Raw genomic sequence first — 22,539 nt, 5'->3', positions numbered from 1 at the left:
CACTAAACTAGAGACCTGAGAGGCTCAGAGGAACGGGGCGATTCTACCGATGGGGAGTTTCTGTTGACTCTTGTCATTCTTCCACTCAGGAGGCGGAGCCACCTGCTGGATAAACAGATCCAACCCGCTTATAAGGGGGGGAAAAAGATGTGCCCTCTGTCTTTTAGAGTTACAGCTGGTGGCGAGCAGCTGGACAGTACCGGTGCAGCAGAAGGAATCCAGCATGAGCTCCAAGCCAAAGCCCATAGGGATTATCGGGGCTCCTTTCTCCAAGGGACAGGTGAGTGCGAGCCTGCCTTTGAATGCCTGGAACTTACTGGCAAATGTTTCATTTTAACACTTGCTGGGCATTGCCATCTGGCTGTAAGTTTCCCAGTACCATCTGGTCCCTGGCTGTGTGCACTCAAGTCTTCTCGCCACTGGGTAGCAAGGCGTACCTGAAACCCACTTCCTCTTCTGGCTCCTGACATTTCAGTCTGAGTCATGACTGTGCTAGAGCAAATTCATCTGGGTGGAGATCACCCGCGTCTGCACTGTAGCTTCTTGGCTTGTTGCTGTGGTCCTCGATGTTTTCATTGTCTTCTGAGTACAGAGACTGTGAGAACACACATTGGTCTGTTTACACCGTTAATGCCTCGAGAAACGTAATGGGCTGGTGGCAGACCTTCAGACTTTTTAAAATTTGGATAGCTTAAATAATAGCTTTTGCCAGTTTGTGAAGAATTTATGCTATTTGGAGCTTTGATAATCTTAAGTTAGGGAGCCTTTACATGGCTCTTCAAAGAGAGAGGACAAGTACAGAATACTTCAAGGTGGCACCCCTGTCAGGATGACTGGCTCTATTAATGTCCAGTTGCGTAGACCACCTAAGTGTGAATCATACAAGTACCGGTGCCTAAATGAGCCCTGCCCCACCCCCACCCTGCCCCCAGCTTGGATACACTCATTCTGCTCATTGTAGTGAGACAACGGAACGCCTTAGACTCAACATGGCCTGTGTTTAAAAGGAAGGAGGAAAAAAGTGCAGGTCAAACAAGAGACTCGGTGGGTTCTAACTCCCGCAGTCCCCTTGTTTGTAAATGGGTCTTCCTCCTGCTTTTAGAATCTAGACAGCCTTTTAAATTGTGAAGCCTCAAGGTGAAGGTGCACACTGGCTCTCTGTCAAACCCCAATACAAATGGTGGGAGGTTAGAGGGTGGAGGCCCAGGGGGAGGCTGTCAGTAAACAGCCCTTCACCCTCCCTGGAAACCCCGCCCAAGAACACTCCCAGAGCACCAGAACATGGGGGTATTCCATTGATATATATTCCACATGGGTCTGGGGAAATGGCTCAGTGGTTAAGTACCACTTGCTACTACTCTTCAGAAAGACCAGGGTTCAGTTCCCAGCACCTGCAGCTGCTGTGGTTCACAGCTGCCGACAACTCAAGCTCCAGGAGAGCCATACTCTCTTCTGACCTGTGTGAGCACCCTCCACCCCCTACCCACCCATCCCACACAAAAAACGAAGAAAACCTTTTTTAAAATCCATAGTATGCTCACCTGTTCTTTAGGTTTTAAGGATTTTACTATTCTTTTTAATTGTGTGTATATTCATCTCTGCAAGAACAGCATGCGTTCTAAATGGCCCAGCCATGTCTCCAGCCCTACAGCTACTGTTGGAATGGTTTGTAACACAGACTTGAAAAAGACAAAGAAAAAAAGGAGGGGTGGGGAGAAGGAGGCACACAGAAGAGGAAGGACAGAAGGAAGGAAGGAAGGGAGGGAGGGAGGGAGGGAGGGAGGGAGGGAGGGAGGGAGGGAGGGACTGGGCATAGTAGCTTATGCACTAGGGAGGTAGTGAGTTCAAAGCCAAATTGGATTTCATGGAAACCTTTCTTGGGAAGGAAGAAAGGGAGGGAAGTAGGAAGGGAAGGAGGGAGGGAGGAAGGGAGGGAGGGAGGAAGGGAGGAAGGGAGGAAGGGAGGAAGGGAGGAAGGGAGGAAGGGAGACATACCTTGGCCTCTGGGTTTGAGAGCTGATCGCCACGGTCAAGGCCCTCCTAGGGGATAATATGGAAAAATGCCATGTGCTGCACTGTCCCATTCTTAGAAACTTCCTCTGTCAGAGATTCTCCTTCAACGTGGGTGCGAGTCTGCAGCTCATTGTCTTAAGACTGTAAGGGTAGAAATAGAGTGCCCGGTTGTAAGCCATGTGTCGGAGGGTGGAGCTGCCAGCATGTATGTGCATTTGGCATTCCTAAATGCAGTAGAAGTTTGACATGCTGGAAAAAAGGAGAAGGTCAGAGGGAAGTGGTTAGAAGTTTAGAAAGAGCCCCATTCTCTGCCTCGCCTCATTCCAAGACAGTGAATAAAGATGAGGTAGCAAGCTATTGTTTTCATCGTATGACTGAGTTAATTAAGGCTTGCAATGATTCTCAACGTTCCTAATGCTGTGACCCTTTAATGTGGTTCCTTATGTTGTGGCGACACCCAGCAACAAAATTATTTTGTTGCTACTTCCTAACTTTAATTTTGCTACTGTTAGGAATTGTAGTGTAAATATCTAATATGCGACCCACAAGTAGAAGGCATAGAGTAATCTGCTACTTTACTCATAGCCATGGAACCTTCACTGTGCACTTTCAGACAGGAATGTTGCTTTCAAAGCTTGTGCCCCTGGTCTGCACTGATGCTGATTTAGAAGGCTCAGCTCTATAGCAAATCTTTGCCTTGTGGCCAGTTAGGGGCTAGACATGACCCATTCAATAGTCAGTCTTGCTGATGAAGCAATTTCCAAAGTGGGCAAAGAAATGAAACTATGAGCATACAGCAATTATGAGAAGTTGTTTGTTTTAATCAAAGAAATACAATGGAATGTTAGAAAATGTCATTGTGAGGGGATATGGATGTGGTTGGCAGAAGGGTCACAAGCTTGATGGTACAAAATCCTAAAATCCTAGGTTAGACGCCCCCCCCCCTCCATTAACTGAATATGGTGACACACCCTTGTAATCCCCACACTGAGGAGTTAGAGGGATGAGGATCTGAAGTTCAAGGTCATCTTTAGATATGTAGTGAGTTTGAGGCTAGCCTGGGCTAAATGAGAACATGTATTAACAAGACAAAAAGAAACCCCAATCATTCCACGGAGAAACTTACTAATGGTCATAGCAAATACAGCATCAATTGAGAGGTCTATATAGGGATGCTCTGAAGCCTGGAGAGGAGAATGGGAAAGACCTGTGAGTCATATTAATTGTAGTTTGGGTACCACGATATGTCAGTCCTCCACTGCAACACACAATGCTCCACTGGTAAAAACATTTAGGTTGAAATCTGACAGTAAGACCAAAGGATATGAAACTATAAGTCAATAGAACCCATGATGAGTATAGTTAGGAATCAGGCATAAGAACTTAAGTCCCCAAATCTGTCTTAACAAAATAAAAACAAACAAACAAAAAAACCAAAAACAAAATACCTGGATCTGGTGATGTATGTCTTCCCAGGGCTGGGAAGGTAGAGACAGTTGAAACTCTGGCTCACGGGCTAGCCAGGCCAGCCCACTTGGTTATTCCAGGCTAGTGAGAGAGAGAACCACCACACACACTTGGGGCATTTATTAAAGGGCTAGACAGAGTCTGCCCTATGGATTTTTTTTTTTTTGAGATGGAGTTTCACTATGTAGCATTGGATGGCTTTGAGCTAATACTCTTTGTTCCTCTCTCTTTCTTTATATATATATATATATATATATATATATATATATATATATATATGTATATATATATATATATATATATGGAGCTAAAATCAGGATGGCCTAGATCACATCTGTCTCACCCTTCAAAATGGTGAGATTAAAAGTGTGCACCATTATGCCTGATGGAATGACATCTTGAGTTTGTCTTCTGGTCTGCACACACACAAATATGCATGGTTCACCTACACATTCACACACACACACACACACACACACACAGAGACAGAGACAGAGAGAGACAGGGAGAGGGAGAGAGGAGAGAGAGAGAGAGAACACTGCACTCTGCAACACCAAAACAGAGACGATTTTTAATATTCTTATTACAAAGAAATTATAAGCGTTTAAAGTGCTGGGTATATTACCAGTGTCTACATGGATCTAGACATCATTCTAAACCTCATGAAAATATACACATAGTACACCTCAATTGAAAAATGAGATTTAAAACAATTTATGAGATGTAAAGGAACAGAACCATGTTAGACAAAGTGTTCAAGCGGTAGAAATTTGACACCAGGGTTTGCCTAGCATCCGGGGAGGATCATCTGTCATTTGACCAGAGAAGAAGTATTTGCTTAGTTTAGGGTTACAGTCCCAATCCTTACCATAAACACATATGACTTTTGACACCAATCTCCTGGCCAAGATCAGTTCCTGTGAGTCTTTAAAAAAAATTGTGTGTGTCTTACCGTGTTTGAAATGAAGATCAGAAAGACACAAAAAGTGTTATTTCTTTAGACTTCTATCAGCCACAAGGCTGAAGAATTTTTTTCAGAGAAAGATAGCTAGCTCCCTGGATGTTATCTGAGCAAGGCATGGTTCCTCACATCAGCTTTAAACAGGTCAGAATTTGAAATTACTATGCTGGTCTTCATGGTTTCATGTCTCGGCTGACAATTTTTTGCCTGGTTTCTCCTAAGAGTCCTAAACTAACCTCCTTTTACCAGATAGGGTACTTTATTGTTTTGTTTTTTCTTATTATAAATACTGCTGTTACTCATTCAGATACAGGTCAAGTAGGTTGATTTGCATGGAGGTCTTTTCAGGCCATACTCTTAGCTTGATGATGCCTTTGCCCTAGATTTTCCCTAATAGCAACGTTTCTCCATCACCCGGTCACCTTTCCTGACCATCTACTGGTGTTGCAAGACCCAGCCCAAAGATCATATGTTGTAGCCAGCATTTATGGCGCACCCTGTTCCAGACTCAATTAAAAGCATCCTGTTTTCGTATCAGTATTGAAACAATCACCTGTGTTCAAAAGTTGTGACTGAATGTTCAAATTTAACCGTTTTACACAGAACTTGTGTTTATTCTGTGGACAGCATAGCATGCTGGGAAGAGGCAAGCATGGTTTGGAATTCCAAGACCAATTTACAAAGCTAGTTCCATCACTCGTTTGCTATTTGCCAGGATTAAAATGACTCTGGTCCTAGTCCCTTGTGTTTGGCATAGGTGCAATTCTTTCCACAATAGCGTGAAGATTAGGTGGGAAAATGGAAGGTCCTGGATGTGTGGGAGCTGAAAAACTGATGGTTAATGATTCAGTCGATAAAATAAGGCGGGATTTTCTCTTGTGGACACTGGGTAGTTGAAGTCATGACTGAAGTGCTGTTCTTTTTGCATTGTCCAGCCTCGAGGAGGGGTAGAGAAAGGCCCCAAGGCACTGAGGAATGCTGGTCTGGTGGAGAAACTTAAAGAGACAGGTAATTTTAAGGTTGAAAGATGATCAGGTAACATCCCCCTCACCCTGAAGGAAGGAGAGGCTTCTAAGGAAGGATGGTATATCCACAGTGACACTACTGAATCAGGTTTTTTTTTTTTTTTTTTTTTTTTTTTAATCATTAGAACCATGTTCAATGGAAGTAGGGCCTGGCAAGTATGCCCATTTCCTTACTTGGTTTGATTTTTCTGGCCAAAGTATTGTACAAAAAGATGTATGATACAAGAAAAAGGTTTGGGTGGATAATAAGGGAGCTGGGGGGATTGAAAATGAAAAATAAAAGCTGCAAGAAATACATCTTAAAATATATTGCAAGAGGATCCCTACTTGTGAAAGTAAAACGAAACAGTAATAATAACAGAAACAATAACTGCAGCTAGTGTGCATGCGTGTGGACATGCATGTGGCGAAGCGCTGGTGAGGTGGGGACAACTAGAACCTGCATGCATTTCCATCGAAAAGTAAAACGACACAATCAATTTAGAAAGCATCTGATAGTTTGGTCAACATACAAGACCTGCACTTGAACAAGTAACAGCAGCATAATAATAAACGATGGAAACAAAGAAGTACGCCAACTGATTAACGGGTAAAATAAAGTGGTGTATCCACGCAGGGGCAACGCAAGGATCAGACTGCAGCACAGACAACGTCACTGATGGGTCTCAGCAATAGCATGCTAAGTGAGAGAGGCTGGACACGGATGACCACATGACTCAGTTTGTGCGAGGTTCTAGGAAGACCGAAACATAAATAAATAATCAACAGTCGTTGGGGGTTGGGACAGGCATTGCCTATGGAGGAACGGAAGTGTTTACTTGATGGTGTAAACAAGATTGTAGCTATTTCCCATACTTGATGGCCTGTACATTCAGAATGATGAGTTTTAATGGATAAACATTGCTTCATCAAGCTGGAAAGGAAGTGAGGACGTGAATGGAGCTAGGGCATGAAGGGGTATGGAAGGAGGCGGGGAGGAAGAAGAGGAAGGGAGAAGGGAGGGAGGCAGGGATGGAGGGAAGACGTAGGAGGGCTCACTCATTGGAGAACAGAAAGCCCAAGGATGTTGCCTTGTCCTTAGTAACTAGAATAAATGATTACATATTGTAACAGGTGAAAGGTCTTGAATGTGCTGCTAAATTTTAAGTACACAGAGATATAATGAATACTTCGGCAATGGCTAGTTCAGAACACTGAGCAGGTCCTGTATCACAGAGCTACGGGATGCTCTGCCGTTTAGAAACTCATGTCAGGGTTTTTACAACATTAGATTTCCTGCACTTTTTTTAAATGTGAAAAAGGGTAACAGCAAAGCTTGCATTTCCTGGACTCTCTGATCTGGGAGGTTTGGTGCTAATCACACACAGCATTTACATTTTCAGCACACACGGTGGGTAAGGTATGGGAAGTGGGTGTGGGTTCCAGCGCGTGACAAAGTGGGTGGAAACCAGGACACTTGAAGTGGGGTCAGGACCTTAGAAAATGCTAGCTAGTGCATCTCATTGCTGAATGTTAATAATTCCGACGTATTTTATTTGAGATATATAAAATACTTATTTAAAAACCAAACATGCTTATTACAGAAAGACCAAAAGCATTTAACATACATGTATACACACACATGCATGGGGGGGGTTGGGGCTGAGGGGCAGAGCATGGAACAAGATGCTGTTCCCTATTGGATCAAGACCACAAAGTTCTCCTTGTTGTTTTTCAGCATCCATCTCCATGGATCGATTCAGGAAATAGGGAGGCCCTGGTACTTGGCAAACACCAGAGTGAGATGATAGCTAGAGGGCCGTTTTGCAATCTGTTTCCATTTAGTAACATCAAATTTTTAATTGCAGAGTATGATGTGAAAGACTATGGGGACCTGGCCTTTGCTGATGTCCCTAATGACAGCTCCTTTCAAATTGTGAAGAACCCAAGATCTGTGGGAAAAGCCAATGAGCAGCTGGCTGCTGTGGTGGCAGAGGCCCAGAAGGACGGAAGAGTGACTGTGGTGTTGGGTGGAGACCACAGGTCTTGTGAATGTCTACATTCCTGGGGGTTGGGCACAAAAGACATAAAGAGACCCAAGAAAAGGGAAATGCAGACAAGAAAGCATTGAAGGACATTTTGTATGTTTTGCCTTTAGAGATGCTGTACGGGTTAGTCTATTATGGAAACACAGACCAAGCTCTACTTGAAGTCTTTAAATATCTTTATCCATTATGCCACCTGTGCATTTAAGCATAGCCTTAAGTTTTATATTGATTAGCCACTGGGCAAAGCCATAGTTTATTTGACTTGATTCCTGGCGATACAGGTGAACAATTTAGAAATGTGTGCTTTCCATTATAAAAGTACTCTAAAACTTCTAAAAGAACATGCATGGACACGTGGCCAGTTTAACAATTATTTTTGTGCCATTTCTCAAGTTCTGTTCTACACCAAGTTTAGATTTCCTTATGTGTCTACCTAGGATGTACAAAAGTATTATTTTTGCCTCCTGAACAATTTTCATCATGGAATGATGCTACTGTGTGTACCTACACCCATACCCACACCCATTATCCATTATCTATATGCATATTCATATTGCAGACATTAGTGTTACATTTTCCAAAACAAAGAGCAGTTTTGTGCCTGGAGCCAGTTGACTGTTGTCGTGCCCTGATGAGCTGGAGTGAGTGAGGACAGTCCCCTCCTGCACTCATCACCTCACTGGCACCTGGGAACTGGGCTTCTATGACAAAGCTGCAGTTTCAACTGGGCTTGCTTCCCCCCCTTAGAGTTCTAAGTGGAGACCCTGGAAGTCGGGATGTTAAGAGTACAGTAACAGCAGACTGAATAAGCCAAATGAATAAGCAATACTTGGGCATGAGGGCATGGATCCTTTTCACTTTTAGAATATGGATGCTCATGGCACTGAGTGGTATTTACATGTTTACAAGTGTGATGGCATAGGCATCCTATGTCTGCCCTAGTAAAGCCTTCTGTGCAAGGTATCACTTAGCTCTCCCATGCTGGCCTAATGGCGAGTCACGAGGAGTTGGGGATGGGTTTTTGTCTCTTGAGCTGATGAGAAAGGGGCCTTGAGCGGAGAGAGGAGTAGGCAGCTAAAGTAGAGGAGCTGAGGACTGATCGGACAGACAGACACTGGCTGTAGGGAACAAATGAACTTCCTAGCGATTCTCCCTGATTATAAGAGTGCTGACTTTTGACAAAGAGATGAAAGACTGTTATAATTGAACACAAAGAGCACTTCACACGAGAGCCCCAAAAAGGAGCCAGTTCAACCCTAAGGACTAAAGAGAGTCCGTATCTCTCTTAGTGACGCCATCAAGGTAACTAACTGGTGACAGCTACCCCTTCTCTATTGTTTCAGTGGTTTAATCAACACCCTTAAGGTCTATGCAGAGGCTAAATGGACTTAAAGGCACAGTATATGAGCTAACAATATGATGTGTGTGACGACATTGTAAGCTTGATGTTAACACAGACTTTCCTCCCTCGCCTGCAGTATGGCAGTTGGAAGCATCTCTGGCCATGCCAGGGTCCACCCTGACCTATGTGTCATTTGGGTGGATGCTCACACCGATATCAACACTCCACTGACAACCAACTCTGGGAATTTGCATGGACAACCTGTGTCTTTTCTCCTGAAGGAACTGAAAGGAAAGGTAAGATGCTCCTTAGCTGATATGAAAGAACTCTGTAGTAGTTTAGGAGGTAGAAAGCAAACAGGAGTGCCTTCCTGCCTTTTATTCAAGCTATCCTCTCTGTAGTAAATAAACAAAAGGCAAGTTGATAAAGGTAGGAAGGCTCTCACTAGACAGATTGCAAACCAATTCCATCTGGAGTTATCCCTCTGTATCCATGAGTGGTTGCTGACTTCACAGATAACAAACAATAACACATGTTGCACATAACGTATGTGGGTCCTCTCAAATACTTCAGACCAGCTCTAGATCATTTATATTACCAAATGCAATATAAATGTTATGGAAACAGAGTTCCAATGGTATTGTCTAGGGGGAAAGCTTGTATATGTTCAATGCAGACCAAACCAGTGCAGGCTTAAATACATCCTCAATCCATGGCTGGTCAATCTGTGGCTGGTCAATCTGTGACTGGTCAATCCGTGGCTGGTCAATCTGTGACTGGTCAATCCGTGGCTGGTGGAAACATGTATGTAAAGGGCTAACTGCTATTTGGATTCGTTCTTTTTTGGGGGGGTGGAGGTGGGGGATTCCAAGACAGGGTTTCTCTATGTAACATACCTGGAACTTGCTTTGTGGACTAGGCTGGCCTCAAACTCCCCAGTGCTGGGATTAAAGGAGTGCTCCACCATACCTTGTCTCTTTGGCTTCTTAAACTACCTTTCTGAGGAGATGGGCAAACTAACGCTTTCTAAACAGGTCTGCAGAGATTCAGAGGATAGACAACTTGCCCAGAATCATGCCCAGTTATTATAACGCAAGGCAAACAGGTCTCCTAGCTCGTACCTCTATCTGCATGTTACAGGTTTTTCCTTTTTTACTAAATGATTCCTTCACATCAGAGCCTAGTCAGAAGAGCATGCAGAAGCCATGCAGCATGCAGATTACTTTTTTTTTTTTTTTTTTTTTTTTTGGCAATAGAGTCTTGCTAGGTGGTTGAGGCTAGGCTTGAACTTGAACTTTCTGCCTGCCTTCTGTGTGCTAAGACAGGAATGTGCCAGTATGCCTGGGTTTCGGTGGCTTCAGATCTCTACTTTGAGAAGCATTCATCTGAGCCTCAAAAGAAAGAACCCCTCCCCATTCCTGAGAAACTTCTTTAAAATTCCGGATTAGGTCCTTTTGAGAAAGGGAAGGAAAGATGGGAGCTACTAAAGTGGAAGAAGCACACATTCCTTGGTCTTAGAGTCCTGGGAAAGAATCTGAGCACTGCAGAAATGGGGCGCGGGGCATGACACTACCGACAAGAGCCCACAGTGAAGCTAGGCTACAGGGCAAAGCTGTTGAGGCCAAAGCAATCAAGAGTATACAAAGGGAGGCAGGTACCCTTCCTAATTTCACACTATTTTAAAGTCACTTCTAAATCTATCCTCTAAATGTTAGATATATTCAACCAAGGGTGCTCAACATTAAATGCAAATCTCTACAAGAGAAATATATTTGTCTAAAAGGAAATGCTGTTGTCTTAGTTCCCTGATGTACCAGGATTCTCCTGGGTGACTCCCTGCATATCTGCCAAGGATATAGTGTACATCGGCTTGCGAGATGTGGACCCCGGGGAACAGTAAGTTTAATTCATGTTCTTTTTTATATGCTAGGTATACTTTACTGGTCAAATCTTAAGAGGGTATTTTAAATTGTCACTATGTATACATGTATATGTATACAACTACATAAGCACATGCATGTATTTCCACTTATACACATAGGTATTACTCAGGCAATTTATAAAGATTTAGACTTAAAATACAACTATGTGCATATATAACAGTTCACAGGACTTATTATAGTAATCTTTCCACCAAAGAGAACATAAGAAAAATCAGCCTTATTAACTGGAGATTAACTTAAATCTGTTCTTTTATAGCTATATTATAAAAACTCTGGGAATTAAGTATTTCTCAATGACTGAAGTGGATAAACTGGGAATTGGCAAGGTGATGGAAGAGACATTCAGCTATCTACTAGGAAGGTATGGAGCTTTTGTGTGCATGTGTGTAGCCAAGGCCTCCTACTGAGTCTTATCTGCACATGTGGTTAAAAAAGTTTAGGGCTAAAGGGATTTTCATGAGTTGTTTTTATAAAGCAGGATAAGACCTATCTTTGCTTACTGACTCCTAAACTAGCACTCTTAACAGAAAGCCTTTCTTATTTCTTAAAAGAAAGAAAAGGTCCATCCACCTGAGTTTTGATGTTGATGGACTGGACCCAGCGTTCACACCAGCTACTGGCACACCTGTCGTTGGAGGCCTATCTTATAGAGAAGGTCTCTACATCACAGAAGAAGTTTACAGGACAGGTAGGGAAAAGAGACAGTGAAGACACAGCTGTACACTTGGCTACTGTGTAAGTGGGCCTCTCTGACCTAAAAGCAAGCTTGTTGGTACTTCCAGGATGCCCATCACGTGATGTAATACATGTGTTTTCTGTTGGTTCCCATCTCTTCTCCACTAGATATATATTTTGGAACCAGTTGTCACAGATTTTAAAATGTCACTTACTTTCATCAACTATATCAACTCTATTTTTTGTTGTAGGGCTACTCTCGGGACTGGATATCATGGAAGTAAACCCAACTCTGGGGAAGACACCAGAAGAGGTGACTCGTACAGTGAACACAGCTGTAGCATTGACCTTGTCTTGCTTTGGGACTTCTCGGGAGGGTAATCACAAGCCAGGGGTTGACTACCTTAACCCACCTAAGTAAATGTGGATGTGTCACATGAAAGCTGATACATGAAAGCAAATCCAGTAGACCAAAGCAAGTTCTCCAAGAGCTCCTTCTTTCAGGAATTTTCCCCCAGTAAGGATTCCACCAATACCTTTATGGTATGAAACTCAGGGTGTAGAAATTTGAACAGCTATGAAATTAGGACATACAGAAATTAGGACATATGTATTCCTACTTTAAGCAGAAGTTTACCCTTAAAAAGCAGTATAAATTAATTCCCAATTAAAGATGCTCCAGCATTTAAAATACACATCGATGTAAGTGCCAATTCACTAGAGTGGGCCTTAGGACAGTTGTGAACAAAGATGTCCAAAGGGAGTTAGGTAACTGTGTACATGTTGTTCAAAAGATGTGATTTTTTTGTAATAAATTCATTATAAAATTCTGTTGTCTACATCTTTCCAAATACATGCACCATATTTACTCATGTTTATAATGTACCACACATGTACATAACACACACACACACACACACACACACACACACACACACACCCTTCTTAAAATCATTGTAAAGATTCCTACAAGGCATAGAGATAATCATCCCTAAAATAGCGTTAAGTCTTTGAAACCACTGGAAGTTGGTTTTTGGGACTGGCGCGATGGCTCAGGGGTTGAACACTGACTGTTCTTCCAGAGTACCCAGGTTCAATTCCCAGCACCCACATGGCCATTCACAATGGTCTGTAAGTCCAGTTCCAGGGGACCTAACACCCTTGGCAAAACACCAATGCACTTAAAATTAAGAAAAAAAAAAAAAAAAAAAGCAAGAAAATAAAAAATGAAAAGAGTTGGTTTATCTTACCTGTAAAATGGATAACCACGGGCTTAGGCAATTTCCAAGCTCACTGGTAGTAGACACTTTCTTTTTCTAAGCAAATACAACATTGATATTTTAATACCTGTTGTGCAGGTACCAGCAAAGAAGGGATTCACAAACATCTACGCAGGACCCAGAGAAATCACTGGTTGTTTTTGTTTTTCCAAGAGCTACTACTACATATTGGGAGTGCCACTGACATCGCCTAGGCTTTGAGAAGAAAAGACCAGCCTCTCAACTCTGCAACGGCAGCATGCCTGATTAGCTAAAACTCTCAGGCATTCTAGAAACTCACCTTGGCTTTTACATAAGCTGAGCAAAGAGGGAACACAAATGAAAATGTAGTGTCATAGTCAGAACATGTGCAGCCATGTCTGTTTGCCTTCACTTACATGCACGTAGCAACTGCAGGGAACTCTGTAATGCAATCAGCTACACAAAGGGACTTTTATTGTTTTAGCAGCTATGGGTTAGTAAGGCATGACCATCTATTTTTCACATGTACTCCTAGAGTTTAAGCCTAATTATTGCTTCTATGGCCTTCAAAATAAGTTTTACTGACTTAATTGTAGATAATTACAAGGCACCTTTAAAGTATCGTGTACAATATAGTAGACCCATACAGTTATTTACACTAAAGCTTAAGAAAAATTTAAAATTCAGTTCCACATGCAGCTATTAACCATACAGCAGAGGAGTTGTTTCCATCACTGGAGTGGTGCTGGGCGGTCAGTTATCCCTTGAAAATGAGCACCCAAGCCATATTTTAAGATATAATCATGTAGTTATTTCCTTTCCCCAGTTATACATCCAAAATGTCTGCTCCTATTAATGTCTCTAATAAATCTAAAACTCCTGAGAAAAAGTCATATTTTTAAGCTAGACAGGGAAAAACTGAATTTTTAACTAATTTAATAGTATGTGTACACCCTTGAGAAAGTGGTAAGATTGCATTTCGTTCTTCTGTTCAATATCAAATATATACAGTAATATAAATGCCAGGGTCAAATGTTCCCACCCTAGGATCTCCTTGAGGTACAAAGAATATACTGAGGCCATGTTAAGAAAAACATTTCGAATCATTCCTACTATAAAATTTCTGAAGATTAAGAATATTTATTAGCCTAGAAACATTAATGGCACTGTTATGTATTTTAAGATAGCCACACATGGCAAATAAAGATTTAGTGATTGCAAGGACATAAATTACAAAAATAAAGGTCTAGGAGGGACATACTTCATAGTAAGGATCTGAAGTGTAGCTAATCTACCATCATAATTTATTTATTTTTTAAAGAAAGAATACTCAAGATTGCCAGGTGAACATGCTACAGCACTCTGAGTGCAGACACGAAGGGCAGCCCAGGAGTTCCCAGCAGGTGCTCACACTATGTCATTACAGAGATCACACAGTTTGTTCATTCCACTTTACTGGCTTTCAAGGTTTTCAAAATGCCATTTCCCTTTAAACTAGTACCTGAAAAAAAAAAAAAAAAAATCACACAAACCTTAAAGAGCTAAAATGTATACTAGTTTTAAAACTTGGGAGGCTATTTATTAAAACCCAGAGAAGCTGAAGAGTCCTATCTTCTGCCAGGTGAGTATGAACCTGAAAAAGCAGCCACAAACAGACCAGGGAATCAAACATTTGAGAATGGCTTTATTGAAACTGGTACAACTCAGGTGTTATTTTCTTGCATGGTTTCTGAGTCATTTTACACAAAAAGTTCAGAGCAAGGGCAAAACCCTCATCTACTTTGGTAGAAACTTTACATCATTTATTTGGAAATACTTGCAAATTGAAAATTTACAATAAAAATTTACAGCCACTTACAAAACAATATAAAACCTCATTTGTTCTTGTGAATATAAGGCCCTTTCACTAATAAAAGGCTCTATTCTGAAGACACAGCAAAGGACACTTGCATAAAAAAGGGTTTGTAATGTCCATTTTACATTTGCTGTGTCTTTAAGTTAATGTACATGAAATGTGAAGATGTCACGTACAATAATTTAAAAAAATGGCTGAAACAAGAAATCTGAGTGTCTGGTAAAAGCCACTTAGAGAGGCCCCTTTTTCCTAGGGCCTCCAAATAAATTGTTTTGAATATGACCAACATGTAGCTTATTTAGTCTCTTAGAGACAAAAATAACAACAGGGAGAAGGAAATTATAAGGTGTCAAGAGATCCAATATTTGAATCAAAGTAAACCAATCTGAACTTGGTGGCTGCTCTTGTCACATCAGCACAGTGCACTGTGTTCAGATTTAGGAGTCACTTTTGCAGGCGATGCGTTCTTCCGCACCACGGCATCTCCGGCCTCACTGAGTTACGGGTAGAGACGTTGGCACCTGACTAGACTGAGGTGCTGGAGAGCCACTATTGAGGGCTTGGGGAGGCACTGCTGGCTCCATCTTGCTAATATGTGTGATGAATCGAAGACGAAGCTTTAAAGCTGGCTTTAAATTACAGATAATCTTCTCCACCTGAGAAATGAGAATACAATTAAGAAAAAGAAATGGAACAGTTTCACTTTTACAGAAGTGACTTCCAGTTTTCAACAGCACACCATACATAGAGGGGGGTTGGCAGATGGGAAGAAAAAACCAAGGAAATGTATCAGTTCAGGCTTCCCAAGGCCAAGTTCTCAGCACAAAGGAGATTCATTTGCCCCAGAGGGACAGAGGGCAGGGAACAAGGGACAAAGACAAGAGACAGACGGTGAGAGAGAAGAAGGGGACAAGGAAGAGGGAGCAGGAGTTATTTGTCTCAGAGGACAAAGGACTGCCTCTGGATAGAGAGGAGACAGACATAGCACGTAGGAAAATGACAGTTTGTAAAGATACAAGGGGAAACCCTGGGTTAGGATGTGGTGTTTAATTTTAATTGGGCATGTTAATTAGGTGAACCAAAGAGAACTTGTGGTTGCTGGACTTCAATTCTTTGATAGCTGGACTTTAGAAGTCAGCCTCGGGAGGAGTATGAAGACAAGTAAGAAACAGACCTTGGTGGCCAGCATTAGGAATGTATCTAATGGTTTTTAGCAAGGCAGAGGGAATGGGGGAGAAGGGCAAGGCCTGACTGAGCCACTCCTGCCACGCTCTAGCTGGCCAGAGACCCTTCAGGAACGTTTACAAAAAACAGATACAAGTTTTCTTACGCAGGTAGGCATATGTATTCTCCCTCCCATGTGCAATGTATATGTACATGTGGTGTGTACACATCTGTCTATGCATGAACTTCAAGAACTTACCATCCATCTACCCACCCAGTTATCCTGCTAGCCACAATTAGAACTGTTCCCATTGGAAGCTGTAAACATCTAACAACTCCGCCATCCTTCCCAAATGCTATGCTAGCACAAGCAGGAAGAACACGTAGATCTTAACATTTACGACATTTATCTCAAAGCCGCTTTCTTGACTGCACACTTGGGTTCATCACACACATTACACAGAACCAGCGGCGCCTGCACAGTATCAGGTGCTTCTAGAGTTTTTTAGATGAGCGCAAGGTCTCCCAGCTGTCTTAGCTTTTCTGTTCTTTGATCTTAGGAGGAAGAATCATGCTGCAAGCAATGTTTTCTTCTGCTTTAAACCCCTGTCAAAGTTTAGGCCCAAATACGAAGAACACATCTTGGTTTTAAAAAGCATTCATCAGTCCTCCCATTTTTTGTGACTTAACAGAAGCAGACACTAAAAAAAAAAGCCTGCTTCCCTCCCTCCCTCCCTCCCTCCCTCCCTCCCTCCCTCCCTCCCTCCCTCCCTCCCTCCCTCCCTCCCTCCCTCCCTCCCAGGGAAACTCTTATCCCCAACATTGTTGTGAAGGCATAAAGTCGCCCATGCTATTGCAGTCTCAGCTCCAAAGAGTGAGCCCTGCAGAGCAGCGTGCATAAGCCGACACAGCAATTACCATCCTCCCCGACAGAGGGCTGTATGTGCTCAGAGAACCACAAACTCAAGTGTGGAAAGGGTACAAGGAAACCCGTGGCTCTCTACTGCTCATAGAGCTGATTACAAGAAAAATACAACAGAACTAACCCTGACAACTGCTCCGCCCGAAGGGAGGGCACAGCAGTCGAGCACTGAGAAGGGGCTGTGCTCTTTACCTGTCTGCCACACTGACACCCCAAAACTACTCAGATGGTTTCCCGCACATGGGGAGCACATGTATGACCAAGGGGATCTTTCCCACTTTCAGCCAGCTCTAGCAGGAAGTGCCTCTTCATACGTTGAGTTGAGTTTGTGTGCATCCCTTCCAATTAAACAAAGACCTCATCTGTGTCATGTGATTCCACGTGGAACCCTCCAAATGGTGGGGAACACTTCCCTGGGGTTTTGTTCTTCAGACTGAGAACCCTCATGCTCTACAGAAACTCCGCACGACAATCTTTTGACCAGCCCGGCTTGACTTCTAGCGGTGCCACTGTGTTCAAAGTCCCACAGTGTGTGCGCCCTAATCAGCAGGGAAGGCAGCCCCTTCACTGAGAACACACGCCCTCTTGTAAACACACCACACTGTTTCCTCACACGAGACCACTCTTGAATGCCTTAAGGTTTTTCAGATGTTTTGTTTCAAACATCACAGTGGAAAGCCAAAGAGATTCTTTTTATTATTATTATTATTACTGCTATTTCTAGAATAGTGTTCTCTTCTGGTCTTAGGTTAGATTAACAGATACCTCACAAAAATAAACCCAAACTGAAATATTCATTCAAACAAAAATGTTTATCACCATGCCTTTTAAGTCTGACAGGTCAAACATCATTAAAAAGTTAAATAAAAAATGACTTACTTGCTCTTTCACACTGTCCCCAGTAAACATGTACTTCATATGATAGAGGAAGTCGCAGATAGGGTCCATGTAATGTAAGTGTGTGCTGCACTGGTCTACATTCAACAGCATGTCATAAAATGCCACACCGATCTGTGGAGAAATAGTGTCAGGTTATTTAAATGACCAATGACTCAACAGAACGCCTCTGCTCTCACACTGGCACACAGGATGGCACGCATGCACAGAGCAGCCACAGGTCATGTATCTGCATGTACACAGGAACTAACACAAAGCCTGCACTCGGGGTGTGATCACAACGCTATAGGATGGCCTACCAAGAATTCCTCTTTACAATTTAGTGTCCTCTTAGAACTTAGATGTGTGATCTCCTTTCTAGATGGTGTCTCTGGAATAAATGCACTCCAGGGATGCACAGGCTTCCAGTGTAGCTTCCTAGCTCCATTTGCTAGCTAACTTAAAAAAAAAAAAAAAAAAATTGTCTAGTTCATGTGTATGTATTTGCATCATGTGCATACCTGGTACCCAAGATGCCAGAGGAGGAAGTCAGATCCCCTGGACTGGAATTACAGGTTGTGAGCTGCCATGTAGGTTTTGGGAACTGAACCTAGGTCCTCAGCAGGAGCATTAAGTGCTCTTAACCGCTGAGCTATCTCTGTAGCCCCTGAGATTTAAGTAACTCTCTTCTTGCTCATTTTGTCAGAATGCTTGACTTCACCCAGTCTCATGACTGGGTGAATAATGTCACTGAATTCTCAAATGCATGGCTGTGCCCTAACTCTGACTTCCTCCTTGATGATAGCTAATTGCCCCTGCCATCTGGAGCTCAATGGACTGGACACAAAACTACTGACAGGTACATTAAACCCCAGAAAGTGGCTCCCAGGCCCTATGAAACTGATGTCACCACTCATGGCTAACCTCCACCGTGACAAACACTTGTCCAGAACACACATCTTTCAGACTTACGCAAAGCCAGACGACACTTTACCTCAATCATGCAACGGGTCCTCTCCTGTTGGAATCTTTGTAAAAATGGCCCTACAAGATGATACACATACAGCAACTGGAACTCAGTCTTCACCACAGGAAGAAGCACTTCAGTGAGAAACCTGAAGGTGGAGATAAAAATAAAAATCTTTTACGAAGTTCAATCAGTTGAATTCTTTGAATTATGTTAAAAAAAAATATTTAAGATGTTCTTAAAAGTTCCACTGAATTGTGGTGACATCATCATCTCTTTTTGTGTACGTATACGTAGGTGTGGTATCTGTAGTCTGTGGGTACATGCCTGTATGTGCAGAGGCCAGAGGAGGACATGGGGTGTCTGCTCGTCTCGTCATGCTACTTATTCCTGAGGCTGGAGCTGTGCTGGCAACCAGTGACCCACTGCTTCCCATGCCACCCCAGCCCTGGGGCTGCAGGCATACGTGTAGCCATGCCTGCGTTTGTTTGTGTGTGCTCCGGGAATGTGAACTCAGGTCTTCATGTCTGCAAAGCACATACTCTTACAGTCTGGGCCTTCTCCCCATCCTGGTAACAATAATACTCATAATTAATCCTGCATATCTGACTGGCTCTTATTTTCAGTTAACAGATTACTGAAAGAAATTACTTTAGATTTAAAAGTAATTCTTAAAGTACAGGTATTACATGACAGGTGAATTATCTAAAAGGTAAAAAGAATTTATGAAAATGCCATTCTCATAAAATTTAGATCTAATTGATAGCATTTTATAGTTCACAAAAAGAATCTGAAAACAGACAGGCTAGTTTCCCAGTTCCAAGGGCAAATTTTGTGGTTCACTCTGGGGAAAGCATAGGTCTGACTAAGCCTCTTGAAACCACTCTGGAAAGAAAATGAGACAGCAGATATTCTCACTCACACTCCTGAAATAAAAGAGGTTTTCTGATTAACCAAGGCCTCCACTGTCTGGAACCCTTGCTCTGCACTTCAGGGACCCCAGCTCTTACTTTGGGATGAGTGAAAGCTGCCCAATGCTGGAATGGTGCCACACAGCGTGCGCAAGTGCTAAGGTATAGCTGCAGCTCATCTCTGAGTAGGACTGATGACAAGCGGTGAAGTCAAAGAGGCGGAACGGATAGCCGACCCACTCTGTCTCTGACGTCAGGCTAGGGCTGCTAATGACACTCACAATTCGGTCATGGAGGACAATCCAGTACGGTTCCTTTAAAATAACAGAGGGAACTCTGGTTAAGGAAAAATACCACGTATCCAGTATTTGACCTCAAAGCTTACATGCTACTAAGCTTTCCCATCCACTGAATGTTTCCTTTTCTCTGGCTTGTGTCTGTCACGGGACATTCTGAAACATAGCTGAGTGGCTTTGCATTGATCAGCCTGACCTGGGAACTAGACTGACTTGCACCTCTCCAGCATATTACTTAGTGCCTGATATTTTACCATGCAATAAACTGACCTTACCAATATTAACTACACAGACATTCTGGTACACAGAAACAAACATCTGTATTATATTTTGAAAGCATGTAACAAACCAGTAACAAACCATAGATTCACAGGGCTACTCAAAAGTAGAGAGCATGGTGCTAATCAACATTATTTAAAGCCCTAGAGACAATGAGGAGGTCAGAGAAGGGAGTCTTTACATGCTTAGAGTTGCTAGATGACAGATAGGGGAAGAACTCTGGCTCAATGTCTTATTTACTAACATACTAGACTAAAACATTTCTCAGTGAGCAGTGTGCAGGAGGGATGGCTGGATATATAACATGTTAATTGGCCAAAAATAGATCAGAGTATGAGAAAGAAATGAAGGCTGGCTAGGTGAGTTGGTAGTGGCAGAGATTGGTAAGTCTAGTAAATACATTGAGAACTGAACTAGAGTAGCAAAAGAATAGTCGTCGTGATCATAACTGTGTATAGGGGTCGAGAAAGGGTCTTGGGTAGCACAGGCTGGCCTCAAACTGATGTTGTAGCTGAGGATGACCTGGGAACTTCAATCTTCCTGCCTCTGGGATTAAAGGTGTGTGTCACTATACCGAGTTCACGTGCTGCTGGTTCTCAAACCTGACACGCCGGGCTCCCTGAGTGTTAGGCAAGCACGCTACCAGCTGAGCTACATCTCCAGCTCAGCATAACTTTACAAAGAAATGGTATGGAAGACTGGAGAATGAAACTGTTTATTATCTCGCATGATGTCCCAGTGTAGGCTCACTCTGTGTATATCTATTTGTCTGGGTTGACAGAGAACAGTGAATTAATGGCATCACTATGTGGTGTACAGTAGGATATACAGACCACAGCTAGGAACTCACTGGGAGGGCAGTGATGATCAAACCAATTGCGTTCATCCATGCTGTAATATTCTCTCTTGGCACCAAGGGCTGACTACAAGCAGACAGAAAAACAGAACAAAACAAAAGTAAAATTATTAAAATATTTTATATGATTAACCAAGGATCTTGTTTTGAAAACAAATGTGATTAAGAAGGTTCACAATTGATCAACTTCAAACAACCATGGACATTTAATTGAAAAAAAAAAAAATACAAAAAAATAAGTCCTGTGTGTGTGTCCTCTTTAACAATAGTTGTGGGGCTGAAAAAACTTATCTGAACTTATTTCTACTTTCTCCGAATCGTTATTCCCCACTTTTTGCTGATCTTCTAAGACGACTTTTTTGTGGGGGTTGGGGTGTAGTTGGGGACTTAACCCGCTGTCTAGCACTTACTAGACAAGTGCTCTAAAACCAAATTATATCCCCGGCCCCGGGGATCTGTAGAGACTTATTAGCGACAAGTTAACATTAGTCCTAAATGAATTATCAAGCTGGTAATTCGAGGCATCAACGTGAACAAACCTCGCTCTTCCTAATCTGAGCAGTATTCATCCTCTTACATTTACATCATGGAGATGAGACTGGGAACCAAAAGATGGATTTATGCACAGTGCTCGATTTGGGGCACAGGTCTGTCTGACAGTAACAGCTTCAGAAATAAACAGACTCTTGCTACATGAAAAAGGACACAGACCTTTTCAGGACGACATTTAGAAGGGCATTCCCAACATCTTTGCCTGGAACTGCCAAGGCCATGAGTTCCACACAAGTGACATGCAGAGCATGGGCAGCAGGGTTGGGGAACTCATTGAATCTCCAGTCACAGTTTGGGAAGGGTCCAGGAGACTTGCCAGCCATGGGTACAAACGATTAAGGCAAAAACAATTAGAATATTCTGAGATTAATGACACAATTATATAATGTTTACAGATCTTATGTTTTAAATGAAGGCATCTCATTTGATTATCAACTTATCTGATTATGGATGGTCAAGAAGGAATTTAACTGCAATTAATACTTAACAGGATAAACAGCATAAGCTAAACACAAGATAAGTATGACATGACTGAAGTACATTGAGCAATACCCATAAAACACAAGTGGTCACTCATACAGATGGCTCTTAAAACAGACACTATATTAGCAGGGGACAGGATCACATTGTCCCCAGGCTTCTTCAGGCTATTTCTTTTACATCTATAGAACAATGTCACATGAAAATTACTTTTAAATGTGTAATTCTTTTATCTTAGGAAATATATTCCTGTTTAGGAAAACAACACTGGTATGGTATAGACACAGTATAGACGTGCTGATAACTATACACATGAAATCAAACCAAAGAAATAAAAACATCAAAACTACAGTTAGTAAGTTCAAAGTTTAACTACTGTCTATTAACGGCAGCATGTTTTGAAAGTACTCAAAGATTTATTATTTACTTAATTCATTAATTGGGGGAGGGTCTTGCTATGTAACCTGGGCTAGCCTTTAACTTTTATAAATCTTCCCCAGTGCCAGTATTAGGGGCATGTGCTACTACACCTGGTTCTAAAGGATTTTTTTTTTTTTTTAAACTACACAACTAATGATCTCCAGGAGTAAATAACACTTGTGCTATGGAATAATCTTTTTGTACAACTGAATATGTATTGTTCTCTTAGGTTAATAAAGAGCTGATATGCTAATAGCTAGGCATGAT

The 22,539-nt window shown here is 42.2% G+C and overlaps 2 protein-coding genes across 3 annotated transcripts in view; one reads left to right on the top strand and one right to left on the bottom strand.

Annotated features, from left to right (window-relative positions):
• The first annotated feature begins 204 nt into the window (after positions 1–204).
• Positions 205–12,283, top strand: Arg1 (arginase 1). Its single transcript, XM_051175401.1, has 8 exons — positions 205–280; positions 5,377–5,449; positions 7,314–7,488; positions 8,972–9,131; positions 10,637–10,731; positions 11,035–11,139; positions 11,330–11,466; positions 11,705–12,283. The coding sequence occupies exons 1-8, from the start codon at positions 224–226 to the stop codon at positions 11,872–11,874; spliced, it is 972 nt and encodes a 323-aa protein (XP_051031358.1). The 5' UTR covers positions 205–223; the 3' UTR covers positions 11,875–12,283.
• A 2,100-nt stretch (positions 12,284–14,383) lies between these two features.
• Positions 14,384–22,539, bottom strand: part of Med23 (mediator complex subunit 23) — a 45,475-nt gene continuing 37,319 nt past the window's right edge. For both annotated transcript variants that reach the window (XM_051175396.1, XM_051175397.1), the window contains 6 exons: positions 21,532–21,697; positions 20,815–20,887; positions 19,489–19,703; positions 18,506–18,626; positions 17,515–17,646; positions 14,384–15,205 (listed from right to left, as the gene is read on the bottom strand). In XM_051175396.1, coding sequence (XP_051031353.1) covers positions 15,041–15,205; positions 17,515–17,646; positions 18,506–18,626; positions 19,489–19,703; positions 20,815–20,887; positions 21,532–21,697 — 872 coding nt within the window. In that variant the 3' untranslated portion in view covers positions 14,384–15,040. The remainder of the gene's footprint in view (positions 15,206–17,514; positions 17,647–18,505; positions 18,627–19,488; positions 19,704–20,814; positions 20,888–21,531; positions 21,698–22,539) is intronic.

The sequence above is a fragment of the Phodopus roborovskii genome, unplaced genomic scaffold, assembly GCF_943737965.1.
Source record: "Phodopus roborovskii unplaced genomic scaffold, PHOROB, whole genome shotgun sequence".
Taxonomy (NCBI): Eukaryota; Metazoa; Chordata; class Mammalia; order Rodentia; family Cricetidae; genus Phodopus; species Phodopus roborovskii.
The sequence above is the reverse complement of the archived record's forward strand: the minus strand, read 5'-3'. Positions and strand labels throughout refer to the sequence as shown.

What these genes read in the sequence shown, in the direction of transcription:
- Arg1 (XM_051175401.1), top strand. Translation starts at nt 224, where the DNA reads ATGAGCTCCAAGCCAAAGCCCATAGGGATTATCGGGGCTCCTTTCTCC. An exon ending in GGAGAAACTTAAAGAGACAG is followed by an intron (nt 5,450 to 7,313) that starts GTAATTTTAAGG and finishes TTTTAATTGCAG; the next exon opens with AGTATGATGTGAAAGACTAT. An exon ending in TTCAGCTATCTACTAGGAAG is followed by an intron (nt 11,140 to 11,329) that starts GTATGGAGCTTT and finishes ATTTCTTAAAAG; the next exon opens with AAAGAAAAGGTCCATCCACC.